The 25,298-nt window shown below is 39.3% G+C and overlaps 6 protein-coding genes and 1 pseudogene across 14 annotated transcripts; 4 read left to right on the top strand and 3 right to left on the bottom strand.

Moving 5' to 3' along the window:
- The first annotated feature begins 1,575 nt into the window (after positions 1–1,575).
- Positions 1,576–4,972, top strand: LOC147942022 (uncharacterized). Of its 2 annotated transcripts, none has more exons than XM_087457702.1 (7): positions 1,576–1,996; positions 2,449–3,479; positions 3,575–3,665; positions 3,747–3,904; positions 3,976–4,027; positions 4,137–4,310; positions 4,398–4,972. In XM_087457702.1, exons 2-7 carry the CDS (start codon positions 2,463–2,465, stop codon positions 4,853–4,855), a joined length of 1,950 nt encoding a protein of 649 aa, XP_087313828.1. In that variant the 5' UTR covers positions 1,576–1,996; positions 2,449–2,462; the 3' UTR covers positions 4,856–4,972. The 2 variants fall into 2 exon arrangements, with proteins under 2 accessions (XP_087313828.1, XP_087313829.1); XM_087457703.1 differs by having other exon boundaries at positions 1,587–1,996; positions 3,976–4,000.
- Positions 4,926–8,008, bottom strand: LOC104704097 (uncharacterized). 3 transcript variants are annotated; one of them, XM_010420233.3, is made up of 11 exons: positions 7,494–8,008; positions 7,274–7,347; positions 7,105–7,199; positions 6,889–7,010; positions 6,698–6,781; positions 6,491–6,571; positions 6,288–6,377; positions 6,058–6,153; positions 5,879–5,958; positions 5,693–5,781; positions 4,926–5,605 (listed from the first exon to the last, which is right to left on the bottom strand). In XM_010420233.3, the coding sequence occupies exons 1-11, from the start codon at positions 7,872–7,874 to the stop codon at positions 5,142–5,144; spliced, it is 1,656 nt and encodes a 551-aa protein (XP_010418535.1). In that variant the 5' UTR covers positions 7,875–8,008; the 3' UTR covers positions 4,926–5,141. The 3 variants fall into 3 exon arrangements, with proteins under 3 accessions (XP_010418535.1, XP_010418536.1, XP_087313830.1); XM_010420234.3 differs by having other exon boundaries at positions 7,105–7,188; positions 7,494–7,915; XM_087457704.1 differs by lacking the exons at positions 4,926–5,605; positions 5,693–5,781; positions 5,879–5,958 and having other exon boundaries at positions 6,075–6,214; positions 7,494–7,912.
- A 278-nt stretch (positions 8,009–8,286) lies between these two features.
- LOC104704096 (short-chain dehydrogenase TIC 32 A, chloroplastic-like) lies at positions 8,287–10,592 on the bottom strand. The gene is made up of 6 exons (XM_087457700.1): positions 10,196–10,592; positions 9,872–10,103; positions 9,683–9,762; positions 9,405–9,561; positions 9,027–9,108; positions 8,287–8,913 (listed from the first exon to the last, which is right to left on the bottom strand). Exons 1-6 carry the CDS (start codon positions 10,314–10,316, stop codon positions 8,587–8,589), a joined length of 999 nt encoding a protein of 332 aa, XP_087313826.1. The 5' UTR covers positions 10,317–10,592; the 3' UTR covers positions 8,287–8,586.
- A 2,856-nt stretch (positions 10,593–13,448) lies between these two features.
- Positions 13,449–14,074, top strand: LOC109125521 (small polypeptide DEVIL 12 pseudogene; annotated as a pseudogene). The gene is made up of 2 exons (XR_015561526.1): positions 13,449–13,762; positions 13,835–14,074. The product of XR_015561526.1 is annotated as a small polypeptide DEVIL 12 pseudogene (transcript).
- A 102-nt stretch (positions 14,075–14,176) lies between these two features.
- On the top strand, positions 14,177–16,556 carry LOC104704095 (uncharacterized). Its single transcript, XM_010420231.3, has one exon. It carries the CDS (start codon positions 14,723–14,725, stop codon positions 16,241–16,243), a length of 1,521 nt encoding a protein of 506 aa, XP_010418533.2. The 5' UTR covers positions 14,177–14,722; the 3' UTR covers positions 16,244–16,556.
- Positions 16,513–18,632, top strand: LOC104704094 (uncharacterized). Of its 2 annotated transcripts, XM_010420229.3 has the most exons (2): positions 16,513–18,139; positions 18,240–18,632. In XM_010420229.3, exons 1-2 carry the CDS (start codon positions 16,780–16,782, stop codon positions 18,281–18,283), a joined length of 1,404 nt encoding a protein of 467 aa, XP_010418531.2. In that variant the 5' UTR covers positions 16,513–16,779; the 3' UTR covers positions 18,284–18,632. The 2 variants fall into 2 exon arrangements, with proteins under 2 accessions (XP_010418531.2, XP_010418529.2); XM_010420227.2 differs by having other exon boundaries at positions 16,529–18,632.
- Positions 18,633–18,778: 146 nt separating this feature from the next.
- Positions 18,779–25,179, bottom strand: LOC104704092 (uncharacterized). 4 transcript variants are annotated; one of them, XR_015561524.1, is made up of 9 exons: positions 23,558–25,179; positions 23,120–23,465; positions 22,957–23,041; positions 22,613–22,669; positions 22,046–22,105; positions 21,765–21,965; positions 20,211–21,638; positions 19,394–19,999; positions 18,779–19,081 (listed from the first exon to the last, which is right to left on the bottom strand). XR_015561524.1 is itself a non-coding variant. In XM_019228162.2 (8 exons), the coding sequence occupies exons 1-8, from the start codon at positions 24,762–24,764 to the stop codon at positions 19,646–19,648; spliced, it is 3,738 nt and encodes a 1,245-aa protein (XP_019083707.2). In that variant the 5' UTR covers positions 24,765–25,158; the 3' UTR covers positions 19,189–19,645. The 4 variants fall into 4 exon arrangements, 2 of the variants coding, with proteins under 2 accessions (XP_019083707.2, XP_087313825.1); XR_015561525.1 differs by having other exon boundaries at positions 19,394–19,991; positions 23,558–25,119; XM_019228162.2 differs by lacking the exon at positions 18,779–19,081 and having other exon boundaries at positions 19,189–19,999; positions 23,558–25,158.
- Positions 25,180–25,298: the final 119 nt, after the last annotated feature.

Here is a 25,298-nt window from a genome sequence, read left to right as displayed (position 1 = left end):
CTGCGGGGCACTTGTCTCCCAAAGACCCTAACATCGTATTATACTATTATGTATGTGTGGGAGGGTGAGGTAGGAAGTAGGAACCCCCACAACCACACACCAACACGGTCTCGGCCACGAGGGCTGAACGTGCGACTTTTCTACGACTCCACACCAATTTCATTTTGTTTTTATTCTCTTTTTCTAATAACAGTTTTGTTTGTATTTCTCTCCATTTCCATATTTATTTCCCTCTACGAGATTAGTCTATGATGTATTTTTCAACTAATTCAACAATACTTTCGCGGTGGGACGTTTTATTTATGAATTAATTTATTAGTTGGGTGAGTGAGTGGTAGGCCTTGGAATAGTTATATTTTCTTTTCATGGAAGAGAACTATTGTCAACAAAATACAATTAGAAAAACACGTTACCTTACGTGTGCGAAATGATTTTATTTATAATATACTTAATATAATAAGGTTCACGGAGAAAACATTTATACATGTATATTGACTTGAATAAAGATATTGAAATATGTAAAGACGAGTCTACTACATTACCATTACCATTACATTAATTTGTACATACAAAGGCGCTAAGTAATATCATTGCAAGCTAATAAAAAGGATAAGGATTTAATTTGTAGTAGGAAAATAGGTGCACCAATATACTGTAACTAAAAGATCCTTGTAACTTTGTAGTAAGAAGAGTGGATACAGATAGGATAATGTAATATTGAAGTTGAAGATTGAAAAACAGTTGTTCGAATTAGGATCTGTAGCACACATTCATGGTCTATCTATAGATATTAGATAGGATGATCGAGGGTTGCAGGTTTAGTCGTACGTAGAACACACAAACCGAAATGTAGAAATAGTTTTAGTAATTCGATTGTGTGTTAAGAATAAGGGAATATAAGATGGATTTATCTAGGCTGCCTTTCTGATGTAATTAGTAATGGATGATAATTATTAAATGGTAGAAATGCAATTTGAAATCGGGATAAGGAGGTAAAGACAATATATACTAACACAAATCATTGAATTACGTATTTTGATACTACAAGCATAAGTAATCATTTATGTCAATTAGAGTTCTAATTTGATGAATCGGGATGTCAATGATGCAAAAACAGCAGTAACACACACACAAAAAATCATTAAAATAGTAACAAAATTCGATAAGTATCATTAATTTAGTAGTAGTAGTAGTAGTTTCTAATTAATCAATTTGAAGTTTACCGTACATGTATGTAGTTAATGTTTCAGCATGTGATGTGATTGATTGAATCCATACTTAGCAAAGTAATTAACAGAAATTAGTAAAGATAAAGCATAGAATAAAAGTTATTATGAGGAATTTAGGAAACAAAACTTTGAAGTAAAAAAAAAACAAAAAAATGAAGAAGAAGAAGAAAAAAGAGAGTGCAAAAATATTGAAGTCAGTCAGTAGTGTTAAGTGGTGGTTGACAATTTATTTTTTATTTAAAAAAAAAAAAGAAAAAAAAAAAAGAAAATGGAAAAATCAAAAAAAAAAAAAAAAAGAGAGAGAGAAGAAAACGACCCTTACTTTTATTAAAATGTTTCCTTCTTCGTGGAAAAATCACCCAATTTTTAAATTGGCTAAGTAGCGTTAATCTTGCTAATAAAAATGCAATCTCTCTCTCAAAAGACTGCAGAGAGCTCTCTTCTGTTCCGTCTATCTCTCTCTCTCTCTCTCTCTCTCTCTCTCTCTCTCTCTCTGTAGAGAGACCAAACCAAAGAGCGCGAATCTGAACCGACAGATATATATATTTTAATAATTTCATTCATACCCCTTCCCTTCCCTTCCCTTCCCTTCCTTTTTGGTTCGTTCGGTTTTTTTATATCCCTTTTCCCTCTCTCTCTCTCTCTGCTGCCCCTTGCTTCCTTCTTCTTCTTCTTCTGCGATACAAACTTAACTAAATTTTCGATTGTAAAAGAAAGATCGCTGACTCGATTCAACTAATTGTTGGTGTGGGTTTTTGGTGAGACAGGTAATCCTAAACCCTCCTCCCTCACCAATTCAATGTATTTTGATTGAATTGTTTCCTTTGTATTCATTAATATATATATATATATGTCTTTGAAGCAAATCTCTTTTTATTTATTCTATCTTTTTTTTTTTTTTTTTTTTTTTCCATTTTTATTGCGAAATTTCCTCTCTAAAAAAATAATTTGGTTGGGTGTGTGATCTTGGTCTTTGGCTTTGACTCTGCATTCCCCTGTTAACCTTTATTTTTTATTTTTTGTTTTAATAGGAATTTTCAAAATTTGTCTTCTTTCTTGTTTTAAGTGTAGCAATCACGAGTCTCTCTCTCTCTCTGTGGCACAGTATGTATGATTTGACTAGCACGAACGGAACGCTTCATACTTGCTTTCTTTTTCCTTTGGTTGCCAAAGTTGAACTCTTTCTTTCTTATTTTCTTCCTTGGTTGTTACGGAACAGAGCGAGCGTGCTTGATGGGTTCTTCTACACGTGGTGACGCACAAGTAGAAGACGATGGTCGCTTCTTTGATGCCATTCAAGACGAAGAACAAGACTCCTCTGCTTTTCATCTCTGGACCACCACTACTCCCGATAGTGTTTCCAACCGACGCCGTAAGTTTCTCCAATCTATGGGCTTTAGTTTTAACAAGACTTCACCAGACGACGACGACTCCCAAGATGATGATGACCTTCAACCACCACCCCAGCCTGATTTGAATGAAGTTGTGACACACGTGGTGGATTTGTTGGTCAGGAATGAATCTACTGCTTCCTCCTCCCTGTTCGACATATCCTCCTCTGTTTCCTCATCATCTCAGGATACAGATGATCACACCTCGTTGGCCAGGAATGTTTCCAGTAGTTCTAGTATCCCCCGAGGGTTGCTGAGTGAATCCAGCTCTAGTAAATCTGGTAGCTTTGGCGATTTTCATGACACCCGAACAGATGATTTGCTCAAGAGAGGCGCTAAGTCTTGGTTAAAGAAGCTTGGTGTTCTGGCTCATGTTTTTGAGTCTTTGGACTGTGAATCGGTTAGATCACCGTTGCATCAGGTTGCGCGAGTGCATACACACAAAAAGCAGTTCAAGGAGCTCTCATCTCTCTCTGTTGACCAAGATTTCTCGGCGCATGATGGTTCCATCTTAGCCATGAAGTTCTCTCCTGATGGGAAATACATTGCAAGCGCTGGTGAAGACTGTGTTGTCCGAGTTTGGAGTGTATCCGAGAAAGATAGAACAGACAACAAGTATCAGGTAGCTGAGGCTGATTCCGGTGTTTACTTTGCCATGAACCAACACTCTCAAATTGAGCCCTTGAAGATCAATAACGACATAACTGAAAAGAAGACAACAACAAGTTTTTTGAGGAAGTCATCGGACTCAACTTGCGTTGTGTTACCTCCTACTGTCTTCACTATATCGGATACGCCTCTGCATGAGTTCAGAGGTCATATAGGGGAGATCTTAGATCTTTCCTGGTCGGACAAAGGGGTACATATATATATTTTTTGAAACTCTTTCCTTACATTTATATATGTAGTCTTTGTTTGTGCACATCCTCTTACGTTTACTACTCTTTGCTGCAGTATCTCCTGTCATCTTCTGTGGACGAGACTGTTCGATTGTGGAGAGTAGGTTCTGATGAATGTCTCAGCACATTCACTCATAACAATTTTGGTAAGCTTCTTCGTATTGTATATTCATTCTTTTTTTTTGTTTTTTAATTGCCCGTGTATTCACTCTCTCTTTCTTGCACAGTGACTTGTGTGGCATTCAACCCTGTGGATGACAATTACTTCATAAGTGGATCGATTGATGGCAAAGTTCGGATATGGGATGTGTCTCGTAGTCGGGTTGTTGACTACACAGATATAAGAGACATTGTAACTGCTGTTTGCTACCGTCCAGATGCAAAGGTATACTTTGAAAGACTTTAGTTTCCTTAAAATTTTCATATGATCAAGTTGCTTACTACAGAGTTTTGCAGGGTGCAGTAATAGGTTCCATGACAGGTAACTGTCGCTTTTACCATATATTCGGTACGTTATCATCTTACAATTAGATGTGGAGATCACTTGTTAATGACAAATTGTTCAATGTTGATACCAAAATGAGTGTACTATATATTGTTCATGTTGTGCGTTTCAGATAATCAGCTGGAAATGGACAAAAAGATCAACATACATGGGAAGAAGAAGGTTGCAAGCAAAAGGATAACTGGTCTTCAGTTTCTTCCCAGTGACTCGGAAAAAGTGATGGTTACTTCTGCTGATTCACAGATTCGTATCTTATGCGGAGAGGATGTTATCTGCAAGCTTAAAGGTCAGGATCTATTCATAAGTGCAGATGAATTGATTGTATTTGTTCTGTTTAAGATTTTAAGATCGTAACTTTCCTTTGTGCTTGCAGCTTCTAGCCTTCGCACAACATCTGCTTCATTCATTTCAGACGGGAAACATATCGTCTCAACATCAGAGGATTCATGCATACATGTCTGGAACTACTCTCAATTACCCAGCAAGAAGCCTTCTTCAGGGACAAAAAGGACTCGGTCTTACGAGGGCTTTCTCTCACACAATGTGTCTGTGGCTATACCTTGGCTCAGACAAGGACACAGGGATGAACTGTCCGAGTGTATCATAGATTTGGACAGGAAGCTACCGAAAGTGGACTGTTTCTCTCCGATGAAAGGGTCAACAACGTGGCCTGAAGAGAAGCTGGAAGATGCTGCAATGAGCAACAGAGGGAAGCTGAAGCTTCTGAGGAGTGCATGGCAACCTCACCTGTGGGGGCTTGTGTTTGTGACAGCCACCTGGGATGGAAGAATCAGAGTATTTAACAACTATGGTTTGCCAATTCGGGTCTAAAAGACGCAAATGTTAATTTAGATAGGATTCTTTTATTTGTTGTTACGTAGAAGTATAATATGTATACACATTACACAACAGAAGATGTTATTGGCAATTAGAAGTCCGGTGTGATTATGTGTTGTTGTGCCCTAGGCCAGAAAGTGTTATTACAGTTTTCCAAAATCATTATAATTGTAACTACAGATCTCCAGTGTCTCTCCATGGAAAACTATTTTACCACTTGCCCAACTCAGAATTGTATATGGATGATGATGAATCCTAAACACTTACGCTAAGGCTATAGCTAAGGCCAGGCTCCCCATTTCTGGTCTTGATCTGGGCGACACCACTCAGCATCTACTTGCTTCTCTTTCCCACTTTCTTGTTGAGTCGTGAGAGGCCATAAGTCTCCCCAAAAGGATTTCTTGGCCTGCAAATGAAGGTCCGGGTTCTTGCTTTTTGTTATCACTCTCCTTTCAAATGCTCCCTCTGAACCGTCCTCTTTGGTTGGCACACACATATCCAACGTCACTTGTTTTCCTTTGCGGAATGGAGGGAAAATGATTCTTCCCCATCCGCCTCCCACACACGCTCTCTCACTCTCCTCTTCCTCTTGGTCTCCCTCTTCAGTTGTGTCAGTTGTGTCTTCCACATCCTCATCAGTACCTTCACCGTCTTCTTGTTCTTCCTCCTCATCCATGGTATCAGAGTCATATGCTCTTGGATTAATGTAAGGCACTTCAACCACCTGTGATTTGATAAAGTCCTCTGCACACAATATCGAATGGGCAGAAAACTTAGAAGAGTCAAAAGCTAGATGTGCGCATGGTTTTCATAGGTTAGCCACACACTTACCATAGTCAATCTCTAGATCCTCAGGTTTCTTATTTGAGCGTCTCTCCTTTAATGTCTCCAACTTCATACCATCAAGAGGCCACAACTCCCTAAATAGAGGTCATAAACCAAAAAAACTATATTCTTAACAACATTCCTCTAAAGATCCTGATGATAGTTCATTCAAACATGACAAAAAGTACCAACCGTGGGCGCTGCCCTCTCCTGAAAACTACAAAAGAAAACTTCTCATCCTCGAACCCGCGTAGGGGAACACCTTTTGTACGCTGCAAAGGTAAATGTAAGGATTTGGAGTCATCTGCAAACATAGAGCTGACTAAAATCTATATATTTGCTGAAGACAAGATTAAGCAAAAATATGGAACCTTGTAGGAACGCTGAGATGAAGTTCTCTGCAACCGCTGAACAAAATGGCAGTACTTTCCAGTGTTTTCAAGCGGGCACTTTCCATCATGAGGGCACTGCATTTGCAACCCCCTCCTTTTGTGTTACAATACATTCATGTAATCGTTTTCATAAAAACTGTAACATCAAGTTCTTGACGTAGCGTTTGACAACTGGAGAATAGTTTTTCAGGAGGGATATTGACACTTACTGGAGCAACAATATGCGCACCAGATTTGAGATCGAGCACTGCCTTCTCAGCTCCAGCTTTCTTCATTTTATTTTCCAGTTTACGTAGTTTCTAAGATAAAATGAATACATTGAAAATAAGCAGAAGAGGGATAAATTAACTTTTGACAACAGAGACAGCTCATTATACGAGTAATGAATAAATGTGTATGCAAATGAAATTACCCTCTTCTCCATCCACAGTATATGTGACCGCATCTGAGATATAATATTAGCACCGTGTGGCGTTCCTGGTTCAACCAAAACCTGTTCAACCAAAATTTACGAGAAGAGTTAGTAACAAATAAAAATGCAAGAGCACACGAAGTACATGTTCTAGTATAAACAACGTTATTTTGGAGAATGAAGGATGAATAAACTCAAAAACCATACCAAGAGATCATCTGTAAGGTCCCAGAGCTGGCGAACCACAGTAATCCTGTCTTTGAGAGATGGTATCTCCCCTAACACATAGGACTTAACCACCACCCACAGGAAAACATAAGGAAATTTACTCAGTTTTTTAAAACAAACTTGTAAAGAAGAATGACAGCTGAAGCGACTGAATAAAAGAAATAACCCACAGCAATGACAAGATCATGTTTCCTCTGGGACTTTTCGTTGATCTCTTTACACTGTTTGTTGATCTCTTTACTAAGCGCTAGCAGGCTAGTATACCCATGGATGAGAGGCAAATCCTTGAGGCCTTTCATATACACAATAATGGTAAGATCAGAACCCAAACAATGCAAGTTACTATTGTACAAAAAGCTCTGTAAGACGCAATCAAAGTGAATTACCCTGAATCAAGTTACGTCCTGCACGCTGCATTGACTGAGATGGTTCAACTATGTTTACTCTCTCCACAGACTTTGGCCAAACCTCTTGAACCGCCCTACAAGATGTTAAAACGAGTCAAGAACGAAATAAAAGTATCAGAAGTAAATAGGGAAGCATCTATCTCCTCACCAGAAACCTGAACCAGTGCCAGCACCAAAATCCAGCACTCTTGTAGGCCTAAAATCCGGTATTCTTCGACGAATCTATTTAAGAAGATATATATATAAAAAAACAGGTCACTATATGATCAGAAGGGGTTACAATCTCAAGCTCACTTGTTTCCTCTACACAAGTCTCACACATTTAGGCTAGCTAAACCAAAAACAAGAAACATGAGGAAGGTAGTAACCTCAATGAGTACTCTGTAGCAGACGGAGAAAACAGCGGGCATACGAGAAGCAATGTAAGCAGCAGTCTCACCGTCCCTGTACTGCAGACCACTATCTCCATAAACGGTCTGTATCTTCCACCGCTTCGTCTCCACCGAGTTCATACAATCAGCTAGACTCTTCGCCGTGCTTTCAGGTAACTGCAGATTCGTGTCCTTTATCTCTTGGAATGATTCCGACAGCTGCCGAACCTTCTTCCTAATGTGCGGATCATCTTCCTCGCGGAGATATTTCTTGATTGCCCGCCGGAGACGGACGGGGACGACGAGTAGGCGGAGAGACTGCTTCGCTGCAGACCTTAGGGTTTCCACAGTGAAGACTTTCGGGACATTCGCTGCCATCTTCGCCGGAGCTCTGATCTGAATTGCAGCAAGTTGCCTCCGAGGTTTTAGCCTCTGTCTAGGGCTTAGCTTTGTGGGCCACCGATTTATTATTTCTTGGGCCTAAAAGGCCCTTTATTATGCCCACTTACTATACATGGACTCGAGTAGGGCTATGAGCAAACAAACAAAGGGCCCTAGTACTGGTTTGGCTTTTGGATACGATTTCATTCTTTCTCATTCATCTAGTGAGATGAACAAATCAGTGGCAGACGTAGGAAAAAAATTTAGGGGGGTCAATTTTTTTTTATTTTTATTTAAATTGTTAAAATGAAAAGAAAATTCAATTGATGTACTCGAGTTATGGAGTGACATCCTTGTGGGACAAATCAACTTCGCTGCAGATAATTCATTGATTTATATACATAGGTCGTGCACTGGAACAAATTGTATAATATAGTACCAAGATCATGAAACATCCTCTCATGGTGTTTTGACTGATGTATAGATTACATAACAAGAACCTAGCTAAGCTAGCTAGGATTACAAAACCCTACAACTAATATTTTTTTTTACATGTCGGGACATATCACAACCACATACATATATATACACACCTACTGGCTACTACACACACACACACACTCACCTAGTATATTATAAGGTATTACTATATATATATAGGACTTGGAGATTTAGTACACATAAATAGGAAAACGATGGTTGTAATTGGTTAAAAGGTTTGAGAAACGTTGGGAGTGGAAGCTTGAGAAATCAACAACTCAGAAGCAGTCCAGAGTCTTTGAGCTTTAAGATTGCATGATCCGGATTTAGATGTCCGAGCCTCGTTGCAGTCTGAGAAGTACTTGCCACACACGTTCTTCAATCTCGGACTTGTTGCCACGTAACATGTCGTAGCTGCTGCCTGAGGAACAGACTTCAAAAGCTTGGAGGTCAAGAAAAACACTAAATCAGAGACGAAGCCATCTCGGTCTCTTGTGAGACGGGTTCTCACGATACCAGGATGGACACAATTGGCTGTCACATTAGCATCCATTTTCTGCGAAAAAAAATGATTTATATAGTACAATAAATTATTTGGTTTAAAGAAGAAAAATATAAAGATGAGAACGAACAAAAAAAATAGGGTTAATATGTAAAATGGAATCGTACATGGAGAAGACGGGATAGCTCAAGCGTGTGGAGAACGTTGGCTAGCTTGGAGAGAGCGTAAGCTCGAGTCGCGTCGTAATTCCTATAATGAAAATACGACGCAAGTTAAAGCGGTTTCAAACTATACTAAACACAGCCCTTAATTAAGTACTACTACTGTATATTCTCTCTAATAATATTATTACAATAATAATAAAGAAAAAAAAGACGAGGACGACGGCGTTTATTTTTGTCGTCGCATCACCTTTATATTTGTATTTGATGATTAAACAAATAATCACAATAAAATAATAAATCATTCGTACAAAATGAAATGATGAGAGTAATTATTATTGTTTGATTGGAACTGAATGATTAGAAATATAAAGTCATATATACCTGTAGCTCCGGGAAATATCGGCGAGATAATGCAACATATCACCGGAAAACCAGCTATGGATGACGGACGTGACGTTGACGATACGGCCTTGAACGCCGGTGAGTGACGCCGTTTCAATCATCTTCTTCAACAACAGTTTCGTCAGCAGAAAATGGCCTGATACCAAAACCACAATTGATTAATTAGTTAATTACTACATCAATCACCACCCAATATAAAATGAATGATTAATATAATATATAAAATATAAATATGGAGAGAAATGAGTAGTAACTACCGAGATAATTAGTGGCGAAGGTCATCTCCACACCGTCCTCAGAGATGGCGTGCTTATGCGCGTATTTCCCGGCATTGTTGCTGACCAAATTTTAAGAGAAAACTAGGTTAGACAAAGAAGAAAACAACAATTAATGATTGATCATCATATATATACATATGGAGATAGTTTAATAAAGTAGTTAGTTACATGAGGATGTTGAGTGGGAGTTGGAGAGATTCAAAGTCGGCTACGAACCGACGAACAGAGGCGAGGGAGCTGAGATCGAGATGCATCACGATGATCTCCGACTCCGGAAACTCCGAGAGTATGCGAGCCTTCGTTTCCTCGGCGGTTTTGATACTCCGAGAAGGAAGCACTAGCCTAGCGCCACACTTTGCCAGAACACGCGCCGTCTCCGCTCCTATCCCCGACGTCGCCCCTTTGTAGAAGAACCATAGATAGTATCTATTGAGAAACTCGTTTTCTGATTCGAAAACTAAAAAAAAAAAAGAGGTAGCTAGGTAAACTCACCAGTGATGATGGCAGTCACAGATCCGATATCAGAATTAGCTGTGACATGATCGGCGGTTGATCTTGATCCGAATCCGCTGGGGCCACTGGAGCTGATCAGGTGTTTAACCGTCTCTATCATCTTTTTTTCTTTTCTCTTTTTCTGTTATGGTTGAGTTTTGAGTGTTGTGTCTTAAGAGGGTGAGAAACTATTATTTATAGTGCTACGTCTTTGAGAAACAACGCAGGAGAGATGCCGAGAAAGGGAGACAACATTTAACTATGTTGTGTCATTCGTCATTAACGAGTAAAAATAAAAAAACGTTTGAGTGTGAGTGTATAAAATTTGTTTTTGATTAGCACCAAAACAGGATAAAAATGGAATCATTTGATTAAAATAAAGGTTTAGTTAGCCAACTCTATTTGACTAACATGAATTTTATATAGAGGAAGATGAGTCATTCACCAGAAATTATAATTGGAATTGGGTCATTACAAACCATAATCTTCCAATTTTTTTTTTTTAAACTGTAATATAGAAGCTGAAACAAATGCTTAGATAGTGCCATGTTTTGGGTAACACTCACTATTTAGTATTTACTAATCATGTCCAACTTTCTAATGGTATTATTCTCCGAATCTTTTACATTTTTAATTATGGTCCCCTCCTATACTTAATTAAAGAGGTGAAAATACAAATATAGGATGTTCAAACTCTTAGCTCTCTCACCTAGTCACAGTCTATTGAAAAGTGCAGGTTTATCTACTGGACCTAAGATTACACAACCCCGGCTAATTTACCATAGTATAGTTTTCTCTTCCTACCTGTTATCCAAGTAGAAATGAACTTAACTGTCCGCTTTTTCATTTATATGTGTTATATAGCTAGGGATGATTATTATTACATTAAAGTTTCTCAACTCCATTTATAGTATTAGCTGGTCTTTGTATTACAAAATATGTGTTAATGTGTTATATATATATATAGGGATGGCTATTGTTACATTAAACCTTTTTCTAAGCTTTTCCGCTATGAGAATTAATTGGTAAATGTGAAAAGAGAGATTAATCGGTTGAAAAAGTAGATATCGTGACTACGTATATAACATTAATGAAAATATCAAACATTATATTGCAATCAAATACATTTAAAGAAGTACTCATGATTACGATATTATTGAGTAGCCTTTTAGATCTTTCACATGCGTAGAAAGAATCATCTAAAGGCTTACAAACGAACGTCCCCAATCATTTATAGCGTTTATAGTTATATTCTTTCTTCATAAATACACCACTTTTGAGTACAACAAAGTTTCGCTATTCAACATTCTAATACTTGTATCACTACAATATGTTCACTAGTTTTTACGAGTGCTACAAGGTGCATTTAGGACCGCTTATACTCTAGACGAAGGTACAAAACAAAGACTTGATTCTTTTTAAAAGTCTCTTTTATATAACTTGTATATGTGTATCCAATTCATCAAACAAAACAAATAGTCAAGTGATACGTTGAGAATATTTTTAACCAAAAAAAAAAGATACGTTGAGAATATTCTTAATTTCCACCTTTAAGTAAATAGTCTTGTAAAATTGTAAGTGGTTGAAGCAAAAGATAGGGTGGGGATTTTGGAGAATGGCACAATAGAGTAAGCTAATTGGTCTCTCTGTTCTTGGAGGATCCAATCCGTCAATGGATGAGAAGAAGATCTTCAAGGCTGAATATGAAAATCATCATAAAGTAATCTTACCCAAATCCAACTACTACCCACTAACAATTCCACTAGTTTTTATTTATAATCTATATATTTATTTTAAAATATGTTTCGACTCCAAACTATATACATGTGTCTTATTTGCAGGTCTAGAATGATCCATCTAATTAGCATTAAACAATTGCCTCTCGTAGTTATAAGTTTATCTGACCTCAAACTCAATAGAAGGACCAATTTTAGGTATTCTCATCAAGAGGAAAATTAATATATAACTTCATCATTCTGCAAGGATATTGAATCTATGTAAAGTTCACCTTTGGAATTGGAACGACTTGACAAAAGTTGGAATCTTTGCTTTATGTTAGAACGGGTTAGGTTGTGTAATTGGATACCAACTTGCCAAGAGTTGGTCACATCCTCTTTTCTATTTGGCATGCCACTATTGCTACCATTTTTATGTTGTTAATAACCAATCATATTCTAAGTTTTATTGGTAGCCTTTGGAGAACTAATACATATATTCAAGCTATATACATGGTCCATATAGTCTGACAGTTTTGTGAGTGGCTACCTGATTCTATTTCGTAGACACGAGTTTGATACTCTTTTCTTTCATGAATGGTGTTAGATATAATATTTGTTGACCGACGTTCAATTAAGAATTTATGGTTTTGTTAAAAAAAATATATATATAAAAGTTGGTAAAATAACCATCCGTTCCTATATGTTACTATCCTTGTGATTTTGTAGTTTGAACAAAAATTTGTGGGTAACATGCATGGTTACTTGCCTACTTGCTAAATCTTTTTCTAATAACAACATCGTATCATCGTCTGATGGTCTTGATACAACAGTACATCAACATAAAATAGTTGCAAGGCTAGAGTGAACATTATTAGCTTTTGTGGTTTACACGTTGACCACCTATTACATTCTTGTAACTTGTATAGGGCGATATATCCTATAAAGTTCTAAAAGTGTATTTCTTTAATAATACATTTTTTTTTTTTTGAAATTTTAGATGTTGTGATGTATAAATGTAGATCCGTTACGTCTAAACACAAGATCGTATCTTGCTTTTTTTTTTTCATATAATATATAATAATATTAACCACATTAAAATAAGTAAGCATGATCGTTTCATTGATCAAAGTCAGCCACGAGATTCATGAGCTATGGATTTGTATGAAACGTTAAATTCCTAGTCAGATTCAACCTCCTCAGTTTAGAAAAATCATTCTTCGACCATTATTCAAGACCTTTAATGATTAATTAATTAGCGGTTTCAAAGTGATATCAAGAAAATGAGGGCCAATTTTATTTATGAGTTATGGTATTATGATTCAGGTTCCAAAGCATGCCTAAAATCAGGGGTTTGACTAGAAGAAGTGTACAAAAGAAAAATGGAAGAGAGAATGGAATCAAGGGACAAGTGTAAGCTGAAACTGACAATTTAGGAGAAATGAGTTAAAGTAACGGTTGTTTTTTTTTTTTTTTTTTTTGTTGTAATATGCAGGACGACAAAAAAAAAATGCCCTCAAAGCATAAAACCAATCAAAGCTCATTTGAAGTCAGACTCTTGTTTCACACATTCATCTCAAAAATGACTCAGAGACGTTTTACTACTCTGAACCAACTATAAAGGTTATATAATCTGGATGGGCAGAAAAGGAGAGTGTGAAGGTTGATGGGGTCAAACAACAAGGATTTGCAAAGGCAAGGGAAGAACAACAAGCTGTTGACTCCAAGCCGGTCCTTGAAGGAGACGAGATCGAGGTTATACATAATAAGGCGATGCCTGGTGATGCTGCTCTGTTGGAGAGAGCCTCGTGAGTAAGAATTTTGTTTGTCATCATATCCTAACACAACATTGGTATGTATGCTACTACGTACTACAGAAGAAGAAGTGTAAATTGAAACAAGCTAGTAATTCTCTGCTCCACAGATGTTACAAGCTAGTATGGAAGGCGCGCGAACGTATCAACGCAGATGTTACAAAAACCGTCAGCATTATATAAGAAAGCCGTGGAGGACAACAAAAGTATAGCGTGTGATATATAAACACTTACCGTGAAGATGTACAATTGATGGTGGGCATTTCCATGCGTAGTTATCATGTTTTTATTAAACTTTTTTTTCCACTATATATATGAAAGGAATCAAAGAGTAGTGACTCTTTATGCTCTCTCTAAGTTAGTCAGTCTAGATATAATCAATCAAGGAACAATATTCAACAACTATGTTTATGTGTATATGAATGTAAGAAGTAGTGACTCTAATTAGCCTAATTACTAATAATCTGTGACCAAAATAAAACTGTGTTTTTTTTTTTTTTTTTTTTTGTAATTGTCAAAACCTTCTAAGTCGTTCAGAAGGTTTTGACTTTTGTCTTCAAAGTCCACTACTCATCAAGTTGCTAAATCGAAACAGTTCCATTGAGAGCTTTTCTCAAGAAAAGACTCAAAACTTTATTCGTTTCTCGTGATAGATTTGTTACGTTTGTTCCTAAAATATCAAAAAAAAAATTGCGAGGGTTGCTGTTGTGTTAGCTTCTAAATCACCAAAGAGGCTTTTGGAAGAGAAGCTCATCTCTTTCTTGGAGTCATGTGAAACCCAGAAACAGCTTCTTCAGGTTCAATCACAAACTGTAACTCATGGTTTACAACATAACGATTACGTCGGTCCCAGAATCGTCGCCGCTTGTTGTAGAATCACGAGGATTGATTACGCACGCCAAGTGTTCGACGGAATCTCTCAACCAAATAACACTTTTTTTTTTTTTTTGTTTTCCTGCTCCGTCTGTCTTCTCCGGTGGCCGGTGGGTCGATTTTGGATGCGGAGATTGATTGCGACTGCGACTGCGACTGCGACTGCGATTGCCTCATCGACGGCGAAGAAGATAGCTTTCCCCAGAGGAATAGGAGGAGGAGGATCTGCTGCTGCTGCTCGAGCTTTTTCTTGTTACCGAGAGAAACTGAGAGCAGGGCTTAATCATCACTCCTTGAGGTTTGAAGATGCGCTTGATTTGTTCTTCGAGATGGTTCAGTCTCAACCCCTACCTTCCATTGTTGATTTCACTAGACTGCTCACTGCTGTTTCCGATATGAGAAGATACGACACCGTCATCTATCTCTCCCAGCAGATGGAGCTTTTTGGTATTTCTCACGATCTCTACAGCTTCACCGTTCTGTTGCATTGTCTCTGCCGATGCTCTCGGCTCTCTCTTGCTCTATCCCTTCTTGGGAAAATGATGAAACTTGGGTTTGAGCCCACCATTGTCACACTTGGCTCTCTCCTCCACGGTTTCTGTCTCCGCAATCGATTCCACGATGCCCTTTCCCTCCTTGATTCCATGGCTAAATCGGGATACGAACCCAATGCTGTTATCTACAACACTCTCATTGATGGTCTCTGCAAGAACGGTCATCTCAATAACGCCTTGGAGGTTTTCAACATGATGGAAGGAGTCCCAGGGGATCTTGTTACCTACAACACTCTCTTAACCGGCCTTTGTTCTTCTGGTCGATGGGACGAAGCCTCTCGCCTGCTGAGAGATATGATGAACAAGAGAATAAACCCTGATGTTGTCACTTTCACTTCATTGATCGATGCAATTGCTAAAGCAGGCAACCTTCCTGAGGCTCAAGAGCTGTACAAGGAGATGATACAAGCCTCTGTCGATCCTAATGCTGTCACTTACAATTCACTCATCAATGGGCTCTGCCTGCAGGGTCACCTGTACCACGCCAAGAAAACATTCCATCTGATGCTAAGCAAGGGTTGCTTCCCAAACTTGGTGACCTATAACACTCTCATCAATGGTTTCTGCAAGTATAGGAGCGTAGATTACGCGATGAAACTCTTCCAAAGGATGTCTCTCGAAGGATTGGTTGGGGACACATTCACTTACAACACTCTTATCCAAGGGTATTGTCAGGTTGGTGAACTACGAGCTGCCCTAAACGTATTCAGCTTGATGGTGTCTTGTCGAGTGACTCCTGATATTATAACTCACTGCATTCTGTTACATGGTTTTTGTGTTAATGGGGAGATTGAAAACGCACTGGCCAAATTCGATGATATGAGAAGAGGTGAAAACTGTATTGGTGTTGTTGCGTATAACATTATGATTTACGGGTTGTGCAAGGCGGATAGAGTGGAAAAAGCTTGGGAATTATTTTGTGAGCTGCCTTTCCAAGGAGTGAAGCCTGATGCTAGAACATACACTACAATGATATTGGGACTGTGTAAAAATGGGCCAAGGCGTGAAGCGGATGAGCTGTTTAGAAAAATGAAAGAGGATGGGATCATATGCCAGTTGAATGGCCCTTTAGGAGGAGAGGAGAGAGCATGACACAAGTAATCAGGACTTAAGGATTCTCGGCTAATTTTGTTGTTGCAGTCATCGTCATATATTGAAGGATTGTGGATTTGATTTGGTCAGGACAAGTTTGAAGAAGCACTCAAGCACAAAAACTGTTGCAGAGATAATTTTTGGAAATGTAAATTGTATGATGAAGCAGGTGTTAGCATGTAGAAACCTGAACTGATTTAGCATTCTGTATATAAGACTTTGTATGTACATGAGGATGACCAAACTCTTGAGTTATTGAAAGTTGAAACCATATCAATACAAATTGTAAAATTTTGTTTTGTAAGCAACAAAATCCATTGTTTGATAGACAATTTTAAAATCCATTGAATCAGGTGAAGTTTTGATTCGAAACGCTGCCGTTTTTAGGTAAGGAGACCTTATTGTTGTTATCGAGTGACATCATCACTCTGACCGCCGGATCAGGTCGTCGTCGTCGTTGATAGGTTTCGGCGCACTGTTTGAGGGAGGGAGGGAGAGAGAGAGATTGGGAACGAAGCCAATCCAATTAATTTTGGATGCCGAGATTAATTCCGATAGCGTCGTCGTCAACGGTGAAGGGGTTGCTTCGTCGGCATTATCTTCTTCGTCGGGAGAGAGGTAACAACAATCCCGAGAAGACGACTTGTCCCTCGATTAGTTCTCGACCTTTCTCCGGCGGTGCGAGTCGTCATCATCATCATCACTACCGAGAGAGACTGACAAGTGAGCTTCTTAACTCTATAAAGTTCGACGATGCGCTCGGTTTGTTCTGTGAGATGCTTCAGTCTCGTCCCCTTCCCAACATTGTTGATTTCAGTAGAGTTTTGACTGCCATAGCTAAGATGCGCAAGTTCGATATCGTCATCTACCTCTCTCAGAAGATGGAACTCTTTGGAGTTTCACACGATCTCTATAGCTTCACCATTTTGATTCATTGTCTCTGTAGATGCTCTCGCCTCTCTCTTGCTCTTGCTCTCCTCGGAAAGATGATGAAGCTTGGCTTTCACCCCAGCATTGTCACCCTTGGCTCTCTCCTCCATGGCTTCTGCCTCCGCAACAGATTCCACGAGGCTGTTTCTCTCGTTGACTCCATGGCCGGATTGGGATTCCAACCTAGTGTTGTCATCTACAACACTGTCATCAATGGTCTTTGCAGAAACAGAGATTTGAATAACGCCTTCGAGATATTCCACGGGATGGAGAAGAAAGGGATCCCACCTGATGCTGTCACTTACAACACTCTGATAAGTGGCCTTTGTAACTCTGGTAGATGGAGTGACGCTGCTAAGCTTCTCAGAGATATGCTGAAGAGGGATATAGATCCTAATGTTATCTTTTTCAGTGCGCTCATCGATGCGTTTGTGAAAGAGGGTGACCTTTTGGAGGCTAAAAACTTGTACAAGGAGATGATCAGGAGATCTGTAGATCCTAATATCTGCACTTACAATACACTCATCAATGGGTTTTGCATTCACGGTCGTCTAGGTGACGCCAAGCATATGTTTGATCTTATGGTAAGCAAGGGCTGTTCCCCGGATGCGGTGACCTATAATACTCTCATTAATGGGTTTTGTAGGTCTAAGAGGGTAGAAGATGGGATGAAACTCTTTTGTGAGATGACTCATCGAGGATTGGTTGGCGATGCATTCACTTACAACACTCTTATCCACGGTTATTGTCAAGCGGGCAAACTTCACGTTGCACAAAAGGTTTTCAATCGGATGGTTGATTGTGGCGTGCCTCCTGATATTGTCACCTACAACATTTTGTTAGATTGTCTATGTAATAACGGGAAGATAGAGAAAGCATTGGTGATGGTAGAGGATCTACAGAAGAGTGAAATGGATGTTGATATTATTACGTATAATATCATCATTCAAGGGATGTGCAGAACTGGTAAGGTGAAAGAGGCTTGGTATTTATTTCGTAGCCTCACACTCAAAGGAGTGAAGCCTGATGCTATAGTATACATTACAATGATATCAGCGTTGTGTAGGAAAGGCCTACGGCGTGAAGCGGACAAGCTCTGTAGAAGAATGAAAGAAGATGGGTTTATGCCAAGTGAACACATAAATAATGAGGCACTTAGAGATCACTACACAAGAGTATCAGCTGAACTCATCAAAGCAGCTCATGAGTAATGCGGTCTGCGCAGATGCTTATGACAGTAAAAGCAAGGTCATCGATATATTATTTTGATGGGAGACTGGACAAACTCCAAAGCCATTTTGTTTATTTGCTTTGAAAAGTTTAAAGAAGTTGTAGTGTACGTGTTGTATCTTTCATAAGCACATTGGTAGCATATACCAACATATACTGATTTGCCATTCTGTAATTTCTATGCTTGTGTTGGATAAACCCAAGTAACAAAATAAGAATTTTGACCTCCTATCTTGTTATATAATCTCTTATTTATATGCAATCAAGTTTCACTGTTAGATACTTAGATCCCCTATAAGAAGCACAAGTCTTACATAATGTTGCCATCAAGTGTAAACCCTTTTTTTATGTTAGTCCATACTTTTTGCATACAAATTTGGCCAACTTCTTTTTTTTCTTTTTTTTTTCAATAGATCCAACAAGGAGAAAAATACAGTAAGACAACTGGAAGCCTCCATAGTTTGAAACTGAGATCCCCATTTTAGATTACATGCATTGTAGGAGAAAAATACAGTAAGACAACATACATTGTAGATTACATACTGGTGAACTCGAATCAACCCAGCTCATTGGAGCATTGCTCGATGCCAAATCATCAGAAGGCGTCAGTCGGATTCCACCTTTTCTTCCCTTTCCAGCTTATTCTTCTCCATGATCACTCTATAACTTATCTCTTCCCTGCCAATAGGTTCTCTTGATTATAAGCAATGGGTCTCAGGACTCGGAACAAAAGAGTTTCAGAAAAAAAAAATCTAAATGTAACAACACCTAGTAGCAACCGGGACTGTGTCAAATAAATGCTATTATACTACCAGAATCCGAACTATCTTTCATTCTTTAACCATACAAATATTCACTTTGTGATTAGTGAGAGATAAATTGATTCCCAGCTCTTTCACACAGCTGATACAAAATATTTACAGAATAAATAACGTACTATTAAGTAGTAACAATCCCCTTAGCAATATCTTAAAAAAAGAAATAGCTGACCTGATCTGCCCAAGCCGAATCTTCTTCCTTCTGTATCATGCACAACTCATCTCTGCACCCTGCAACGTACTCGCGGTTCTACTGGAAGTGACAAAACCTCGTTAGTAGCAAACTCCATGGGTGCCGTAACCTCCAAGAGGGTATACACAAAGAACAGAGCTCTCCAGATTGACATGATATGATATCTCTGAACCTGGGAGCAAATTTGGGGTGGAGAAGAGCTAATCATTTGTTGCTGGGTCAAGTAGTTTCTCAGGTAGTCTCAATACTTGGACTTGTTTCCGCCTGCCCACCACACTTCTTGGGTTTCTTCACTGGAGGGAGGGCGAGAGGACCCAGTCTTAACCGAGCAACACCTGCTTCTTCCTTTAATTCTGCATCTCTACTCTTCACTGGTGTCCTCTTTTTGCGTGATATACTAGGACCATATTGTGCAATGGTGACTTCATTTACTAGCTCTGTCTTCTCTATGTCCTTAACATTACTGCTTAAGCGACTATTACTTGGATCCAGACTCAACCAAGGACTGTTTGGAGAATCCTTGCCTAGTTCTTTGCCAGAATCGACATCTGTTGACGCTATTTCTCCCGCAGAGCTTCTGTTATCCTGTGAATGGAAAAGTTAATCACCACGACCATCCACAAGCCACACAACTACACAACAAAACGACATCTATATATATTTACTGGAAATTAGGATCCATATATGCTTGAATCCTAAAGTCACAATGGTGAATGTTGAGAAAAAAAATTTAACTAAAAAATAGTGCTGCTCTCTGAGGCATATTGTACATAACTGACAAAAGAACCACCACTACCTTATCTTGCATTTCAATGATTTCTTCGCATTCTGAGCCTTCTTCTCCTTCAGAATCAGCCATCTCTTCACACTCAAACTCAACATGTTCTTCTTCCATCATCTCTTCGTCAGAGTCACTTAATTCCTCCTGCTCCATCACTATACCTAGATTAGACTGATCACCCATTTCGTCAATGCATCTACTAATATTATCACTTGGTGCAGTTGATCCAGGCACTTCAGAGCCGTCATTACGTTGAGTCATGCAGGTGTCTGGAGCTTCTGAAATATTTGCTGCTGAGACACTACCACGATTGTTTACCTTAGAAGAGCTCGGACTTAGATAGATATCTAAGTTCACATTTTTACCATGTCTGCTAGATTTCAAGCTCACATCATTACGACCAGCACCAGGGATTGAAGTGTGCTCAACAGCACCAGAAGTATCTTGAAGTTGACATAATTTGCCTTTATTGCCATTGTCTGGGACTAAGTTCCCACGTCTACTAGTAAGATAACTAGTTTCACACTGGCTTCTTTGAAGAAGAGGATGAAAACAGCTGTCAACCTGTGCTGTCTCATGTTCGTTTGATGATGATTTTTTGTGGAATTCATCAGTTGAGTGATTGATTTGCTTTGGACTGTTGAAAAGACTTAGCAGCTGAGGTCGATTGTCAGAAAAGAAACTAAAAGTAGAACCCCCTGGGTCTCTGTTTGGAGGGTAACATGTAATCTGTCCTCGCTCAGGGGTCCGGAACAATAAAGGATGCATTTGAAGATCTGAGTCATTGCTCTGCACGCCCATCCCAGAGGAGCTCTCTGCAGCAGGCACATCTTCCTGCAAATCTACCACCTTCTCGCTAGGGGGACCATTGTTATCCCTGTCAGCTGAAAAGCAAGGAGGTTCAATACCCAAATTTTCCCTCCCCGAAACATCTGATATGCCATCCTTAATGATACAAGTTTTGGGGGATGTTTCAGACTGATTCTTCGCAAAAACTGACTGCGAGATAACACGGACCGAAGATGGAAGGTTAACGGGAGGTAAATCAGGGGCTAGCCTCACAACACTTCTGTTGCATAGTTTTCGACTACGATATGGCCGCATACTTGTCAATGCTCCTGAGGCGCCGGGTACTGTACCAGATGTGTGGTGGTACAGAGGAACGAAAGAAGATGCAAGCCTCTGCGTACATGTCAGAATTTGGGCGCGACAAAGATCAGGTTTTGTAGATCCTTCAACGGTACATGTTTGTATTGACTCATGTCGATCACCGGGAACATCCTTTGCCTTGTCAAAGGAGTGGATAGGTGCAGAATAAAAGAGAGTTGGCATGCCAGGCCTCCAGTCTGCTAAAAATCCTTCATGTAGGTATGCCTCACCTGAACTCTCAACCAATTCATCTCTAACATGATATTCATTGGCTTTAGAAGCACCATGACGATCCTGCAACAATGCGATAAAAGATGAGCAAAGCTAAATTTACATTTTTTAGCAGAAACCCAAAATTTAACATATTCAGTATGGATGAGTTGTATCATTTAAGAGGTAACCACATAATGAAAGACAGACCTCTTTTGAAGATGGCTGCTGCTCTCTGGACTTTCTGTTTGTATCATATAACCTCCGCTTCTCCTTCTTTACATCATCTAGCTTATATGACTTCTGAATTCCAAGGGCAGTGCGCAATTGTCGTGGCAGTGAGGATGGGTCTCGATGAGGCACCACGAATTTCCACACAGACATCCAATCATATTTGAAGTACTTAAGCCCCTGAGGATTCAAATTTGTACTGAGCACCAAAGAAAAATTTCCGATCAAAGATTGCAAAAAGAATGGGCTTTTCGAATTACCTCTTGTATACATACTATCTCTTGTGGAGTCAGGGGAGAGCTTTTCATCCTCAGAACAGCCTGTGGGTGGCAAAATTTACACATACACACCAGTTAGGGGAAAATCCTGCATAACCTTAAAATTATGGTTTGAACATCCTTTTGGGGACAGAACTAAAATACATCAGTCGGTGTCCGTCTTAAACATGTAATGCTCATTTGCATAACGTCAAAATTTACACATACACACCAGTTAGGGAAAATCCTGCATAACCTTAAAATTATGGTTTGAACATCCTTTTGGGGACAGAATTAAAATACATCAGTCGGTGTCCGTCTTAAACATGTAATGCTCATTTGCATAACGTGTGTTCGGTTAAAAGGATACAAGATGGCCTTCCAACATGATCATATATGACAATGAGTTTTGTAGTCAGATTTCTTTTATGTGCATGATATATATGTAATGGTTTCACAGTGCTTATTTGTTAACAAACAAGTTCAGGCCACTGAATTTACGGAGCCGATAGGCAGACAGATAAGTATAGAAATAAAAAGGTGATAAACTAAATCAAGCATATAACCGACCTTAATTGGATTTTCTGGGGCTTTAGATGATCTCCGGTTTTTTTGCCTGACATAAATCTGAAACAAATACAAGTCGAACGTATTAGAAGAGACAAAGTCTTTTATTTCTTCGTCATCAGCCTGGCTGATAAACACATGGACATGAAAGCAGAAGAATGAAAGACCTAGATCATTTGGAACAGGAATTGCGTTGACTTGAAGTCTTAATATCTTCATATTTTTATCTTATTACTTTAAGGTTGTGGTCAGAGTAGCACTTATGAGAACTAAGATAATGAGAGCAATCTAATGAAAATACCAACTGATTACTTCATAACCCAAACACCATTCCTAGTTCTGATTACCTGATGCTCGCCTTTACATGGAAGAAAGCGCTGCTTTATTGTCTTCCAGTCTGAGTTATATTCCATAATTCCAAGAGCCAGTAATCTGCGTTCAAACAGCACACGGAATAAATTGTTGACTACATTAGTAGACTGGACAAAGAAAAAAAGGAAAGGAACTTACTCATCCTCAGCATCAGTGAATAGGACCCGATTGGCGACAGCTACATGAGGTGGCTTGTGGGGATACAGCGATACTCTAAAAAACGGCAAAAATCTTTTAGCTAACTTGGCGATATCCTTGTGGACCAAGGCAACAGATTGCTTCTGGGCTGACTCAACAAGTGTAGCAGCTAACGTCTTCTTAGATTGCTGCCGACCTGATGGTGACTTACTTGAACTAGGGGATGAAAGAGGATAGTTTACGATCTCACCGCCAACTTCTTGGTGAGGAAGTGTAAATAACGGCACTCTTTGAGATGACGCATCAAAACCGGATTCCACTTGACACCGTCGATAATCTTGAACAGCTACAATGGTTCAATAATCAAAAGAATTATACTGCGTAAACAGATAAGAAAAGATAGAGATATAGCACCCTAATTTTTAACCAATAACGTACCATCAGAAACATCAACTAGATATCTTCCAGCTAGATCCAGAACGGATGATGCGGAAGCAGTGCCGAGAGGATGACTTGGGCGTGAAATATATCCTTGGTGTTGTTTGAGCATCTCAGATAGAAGTCTTTGGACTTGCGTTCCAATGTGCTGGCGTGAATGATCAAGTGCACAAAGAGAGTACACTTGGATAAGAAGTTGAAGGTGATCATGAATCAAACAATGCAGTTCTCCCATTTGGGCTTGACTGAAGCCATTTGTTGTCCTGTTTTCTGATGATGAAGCAACTGCTTCAGTAGCAGAAAACATTCTACCAGGTGATGCAATGGGTAAGATAGGTACAAGAGGGCGTAATAATCTGCCAGACTGTTCGGGAGAACTGTTCTTGTGGTGAGAGGAGATGTTGTTAAGCTGTCTCTTCTGCCTAGTCACGGGGCGTCGCTTAGTGCTTTTCTTGTTGTCACCTGCGGTGACCTTTTCCGGTAAAATATCCTCGTCATCAGTCTCCAGAGCTTCCTCAAGTTCAATCTCAAAGTCTAAATCGTTATCCTCATCATCATCATCATCATCGTCATCGTCATCATCATTAGTTCCACCCTGTGCAAAGGGAGCCTCAGTATCACCACTATGTAAAACAGCAGCGAGAAACTTGCGGTACTCTTCCTCATCATCGACATTGGGAATGTCATCCTCGTCATCGGTCTCCTGGAGAAAAGCCTCAAGATCATCAAGGGTGAAACTGGCAAGGGAATACCGAGCTCTAGTACGCTTGCAGATGGCATCCTCCTCCTCCTCCTCAGTTGATGTAAAACGTTGTGTTTCCCGAGTTTGGATCATGTCACACAATTGATCTCCTCCGTTTTCATTCGCATCTACTGTCCTCTCACCAGGCTCTTCTCTAACAAAGCCACCGGGGTCAAGAGAGTCCTCAGGGATTGGTTCTTCTTGGCAAGAGACATCATTACTTGGCATGGGGACAGGAATGCTATTGACAATTTCACCATCAAGAGTCTCAATTTCAGAGCTCAAACTGGAAGAAGCTTCAAGGGAAGGAGTATCCTTAAGAAAAGGATTGAAATCAACATCTTCTTCCTCTTCTTCTTCTTCTTCTTCTTCCTCTTCATCATCTTCTTCTTCGTCATCATTATGATCCCGGAGGTCTCTATTGAGGGAAGACGGCTCAGAAATTAGGGTTTCTGATGATTTCATGACTCAAAATCGATTAGGGTTCCGCTATCTAGACATGACGACAGTTGCAATTCTCAGACCACAACCAATCAATCTACTACTTAAAAAAGATCAATCCCCCTTTTAAGTCCTAAACACAACACAACCTTTTTAACACAGAGGAAGGATTTAGAGCGAAACCGCAGGAGAAGAAAACGTGACTGGGAAGAATTAAACTAATGGCTGCCTGAGAGATTAGATTCAATCTCTCTCTCTTCTCTCTTCTCTTTTTTTTTTGTTTGGGGACCTCAGAAAGAACAAACCAGTCGGGTTGAGCGAGCCGGGTCGGATTCGTCGTAACTCCTTCTTTCTTTCTTATTACCTTTTTTTTTTTCTCTCTCTCTCTCTCGTTAATTTTTTCTTTAATACGAACTACAGTACTACTACAAAAACGGGCTTCAGTAAATTGATAGCAATTACTTTACCTTAATCCAAATTAGAGTGACTTAAACATGTGGGCTCACGATGAGAGAAAAAAACGAAAAGTTGTGTTTGGGCCTAAATAAAAGATCGTAT

The sequence above is a fragment of the Camelina sativa genome, chromosome 7 (genome assembly GCF_030686135.1).
Source record: "Camelina sativa cultivar CO46 ecotype springtype chromosome 7, ASM3068613v1".
Lineage (NCBI taxonomy): Eukaryota > Viridiplantae > Streptophyta > Magnoliopsida > Brassicales > Brassicaceae > Camelina > Camelina sativa.
Note: the sequence above shows the minus strand (reverse complement) of the source record. Positions and strands in the feature narration are given on the sequence as shown.

Coding starts and splice junctions, on each gene's coding strand:
- LOC104704094 (XM_010420227.2), top strand. CDS start 16,780: ATGCCGAGATTAATTCCGATAGCGTCGTCGTCAACGGTGAAGGGGTTG.
- LOC104704095 (XM_010420231.3), top strand. CDS start 14,723: ATGCGGAGATTGATTGCGACTGCGACTGCGACTGCGACTGCGATTGCC.
- LOC104704092 (XM_019228162.2), bottom strand. CDS start 24,764: ATGAAATCATCAGAAACCCTAATTTCTGAGCCGTCTTCCCTCAATAGA. Junction 23,042..23,119: donor TTCACTGATGCTGAGGATGA/GTAAGTTCCTTT, acceptor GTTTGAACGCAG/ATTACTGGCTCTTGGAATTA. Junction 22,670..22,956: donor CATGTAAAGGCGAGCATCAG/GTAATCAGAACT, acceptor TATTTGTTTCAG/ATTTATGTCAGGCAAAAAAA.
- LOC104704097 (XM_010420233.3), bottom strand. CDS start 7,874: ATGGCAGCGAATGTCCCGAAAGTCTTCACTGTGGAAACCCTAAGGTCT. Junction 7,011..7,104: donor AGGACGTAACTTGATTCAGG/GTAATTCACTTT, acceptor TGTATATGAAAG/GCCTCAAGGATTTGCCTCTC. Junction 6,782..6,888: donor AACATGATCTTGTCATTGCT/GTGGGTTATTTC, acceptor GTGGTGGTTAAG/TCCTATGTGTTAGGGGAGAT.
- LOC104704096 (XM_087457700.1), bottom strand. CDS start 10,316: ATGATAGAGACGGTTAAACACCTGATCAGCTCCAGTGGCCCCAGCGGA. Junction 10,104..10,195: donor TGTGACTGCCATCATCACTG/GTGAGTTTACCT, acceptor TCTTCTACAAAG/GGGCGACGTCGGGGATAGGA. Junction 9,562..9,682: donor CTTCGCCACTAATTATCTCG/GTAGTTACTACT, acceptor TTTTGGTATCAG/GCCATTTTCTGCTGACGAAA.
- LOC147942022 (XM_087457702.1), top strand. CDS start 2,463: ATGGGTTCTTCTACACGTGGTGACGCACAAGTAGAAGACGATGGTCGC. Junction 4,028..4,136: donor TCGCTTTTACCATATATTCG/GTACGTTATCAT, acceptor TGTGCGTTTCAG/ATAATCAGCTGGAAATGGAC. Junction 4,311..4,397: donor TGTTATCTGCAAGCTTAAAG/GTCAGGATCTAT, acceptor TTGTGCTTGCAG/CTTCTAGCCTTCGCACAACA.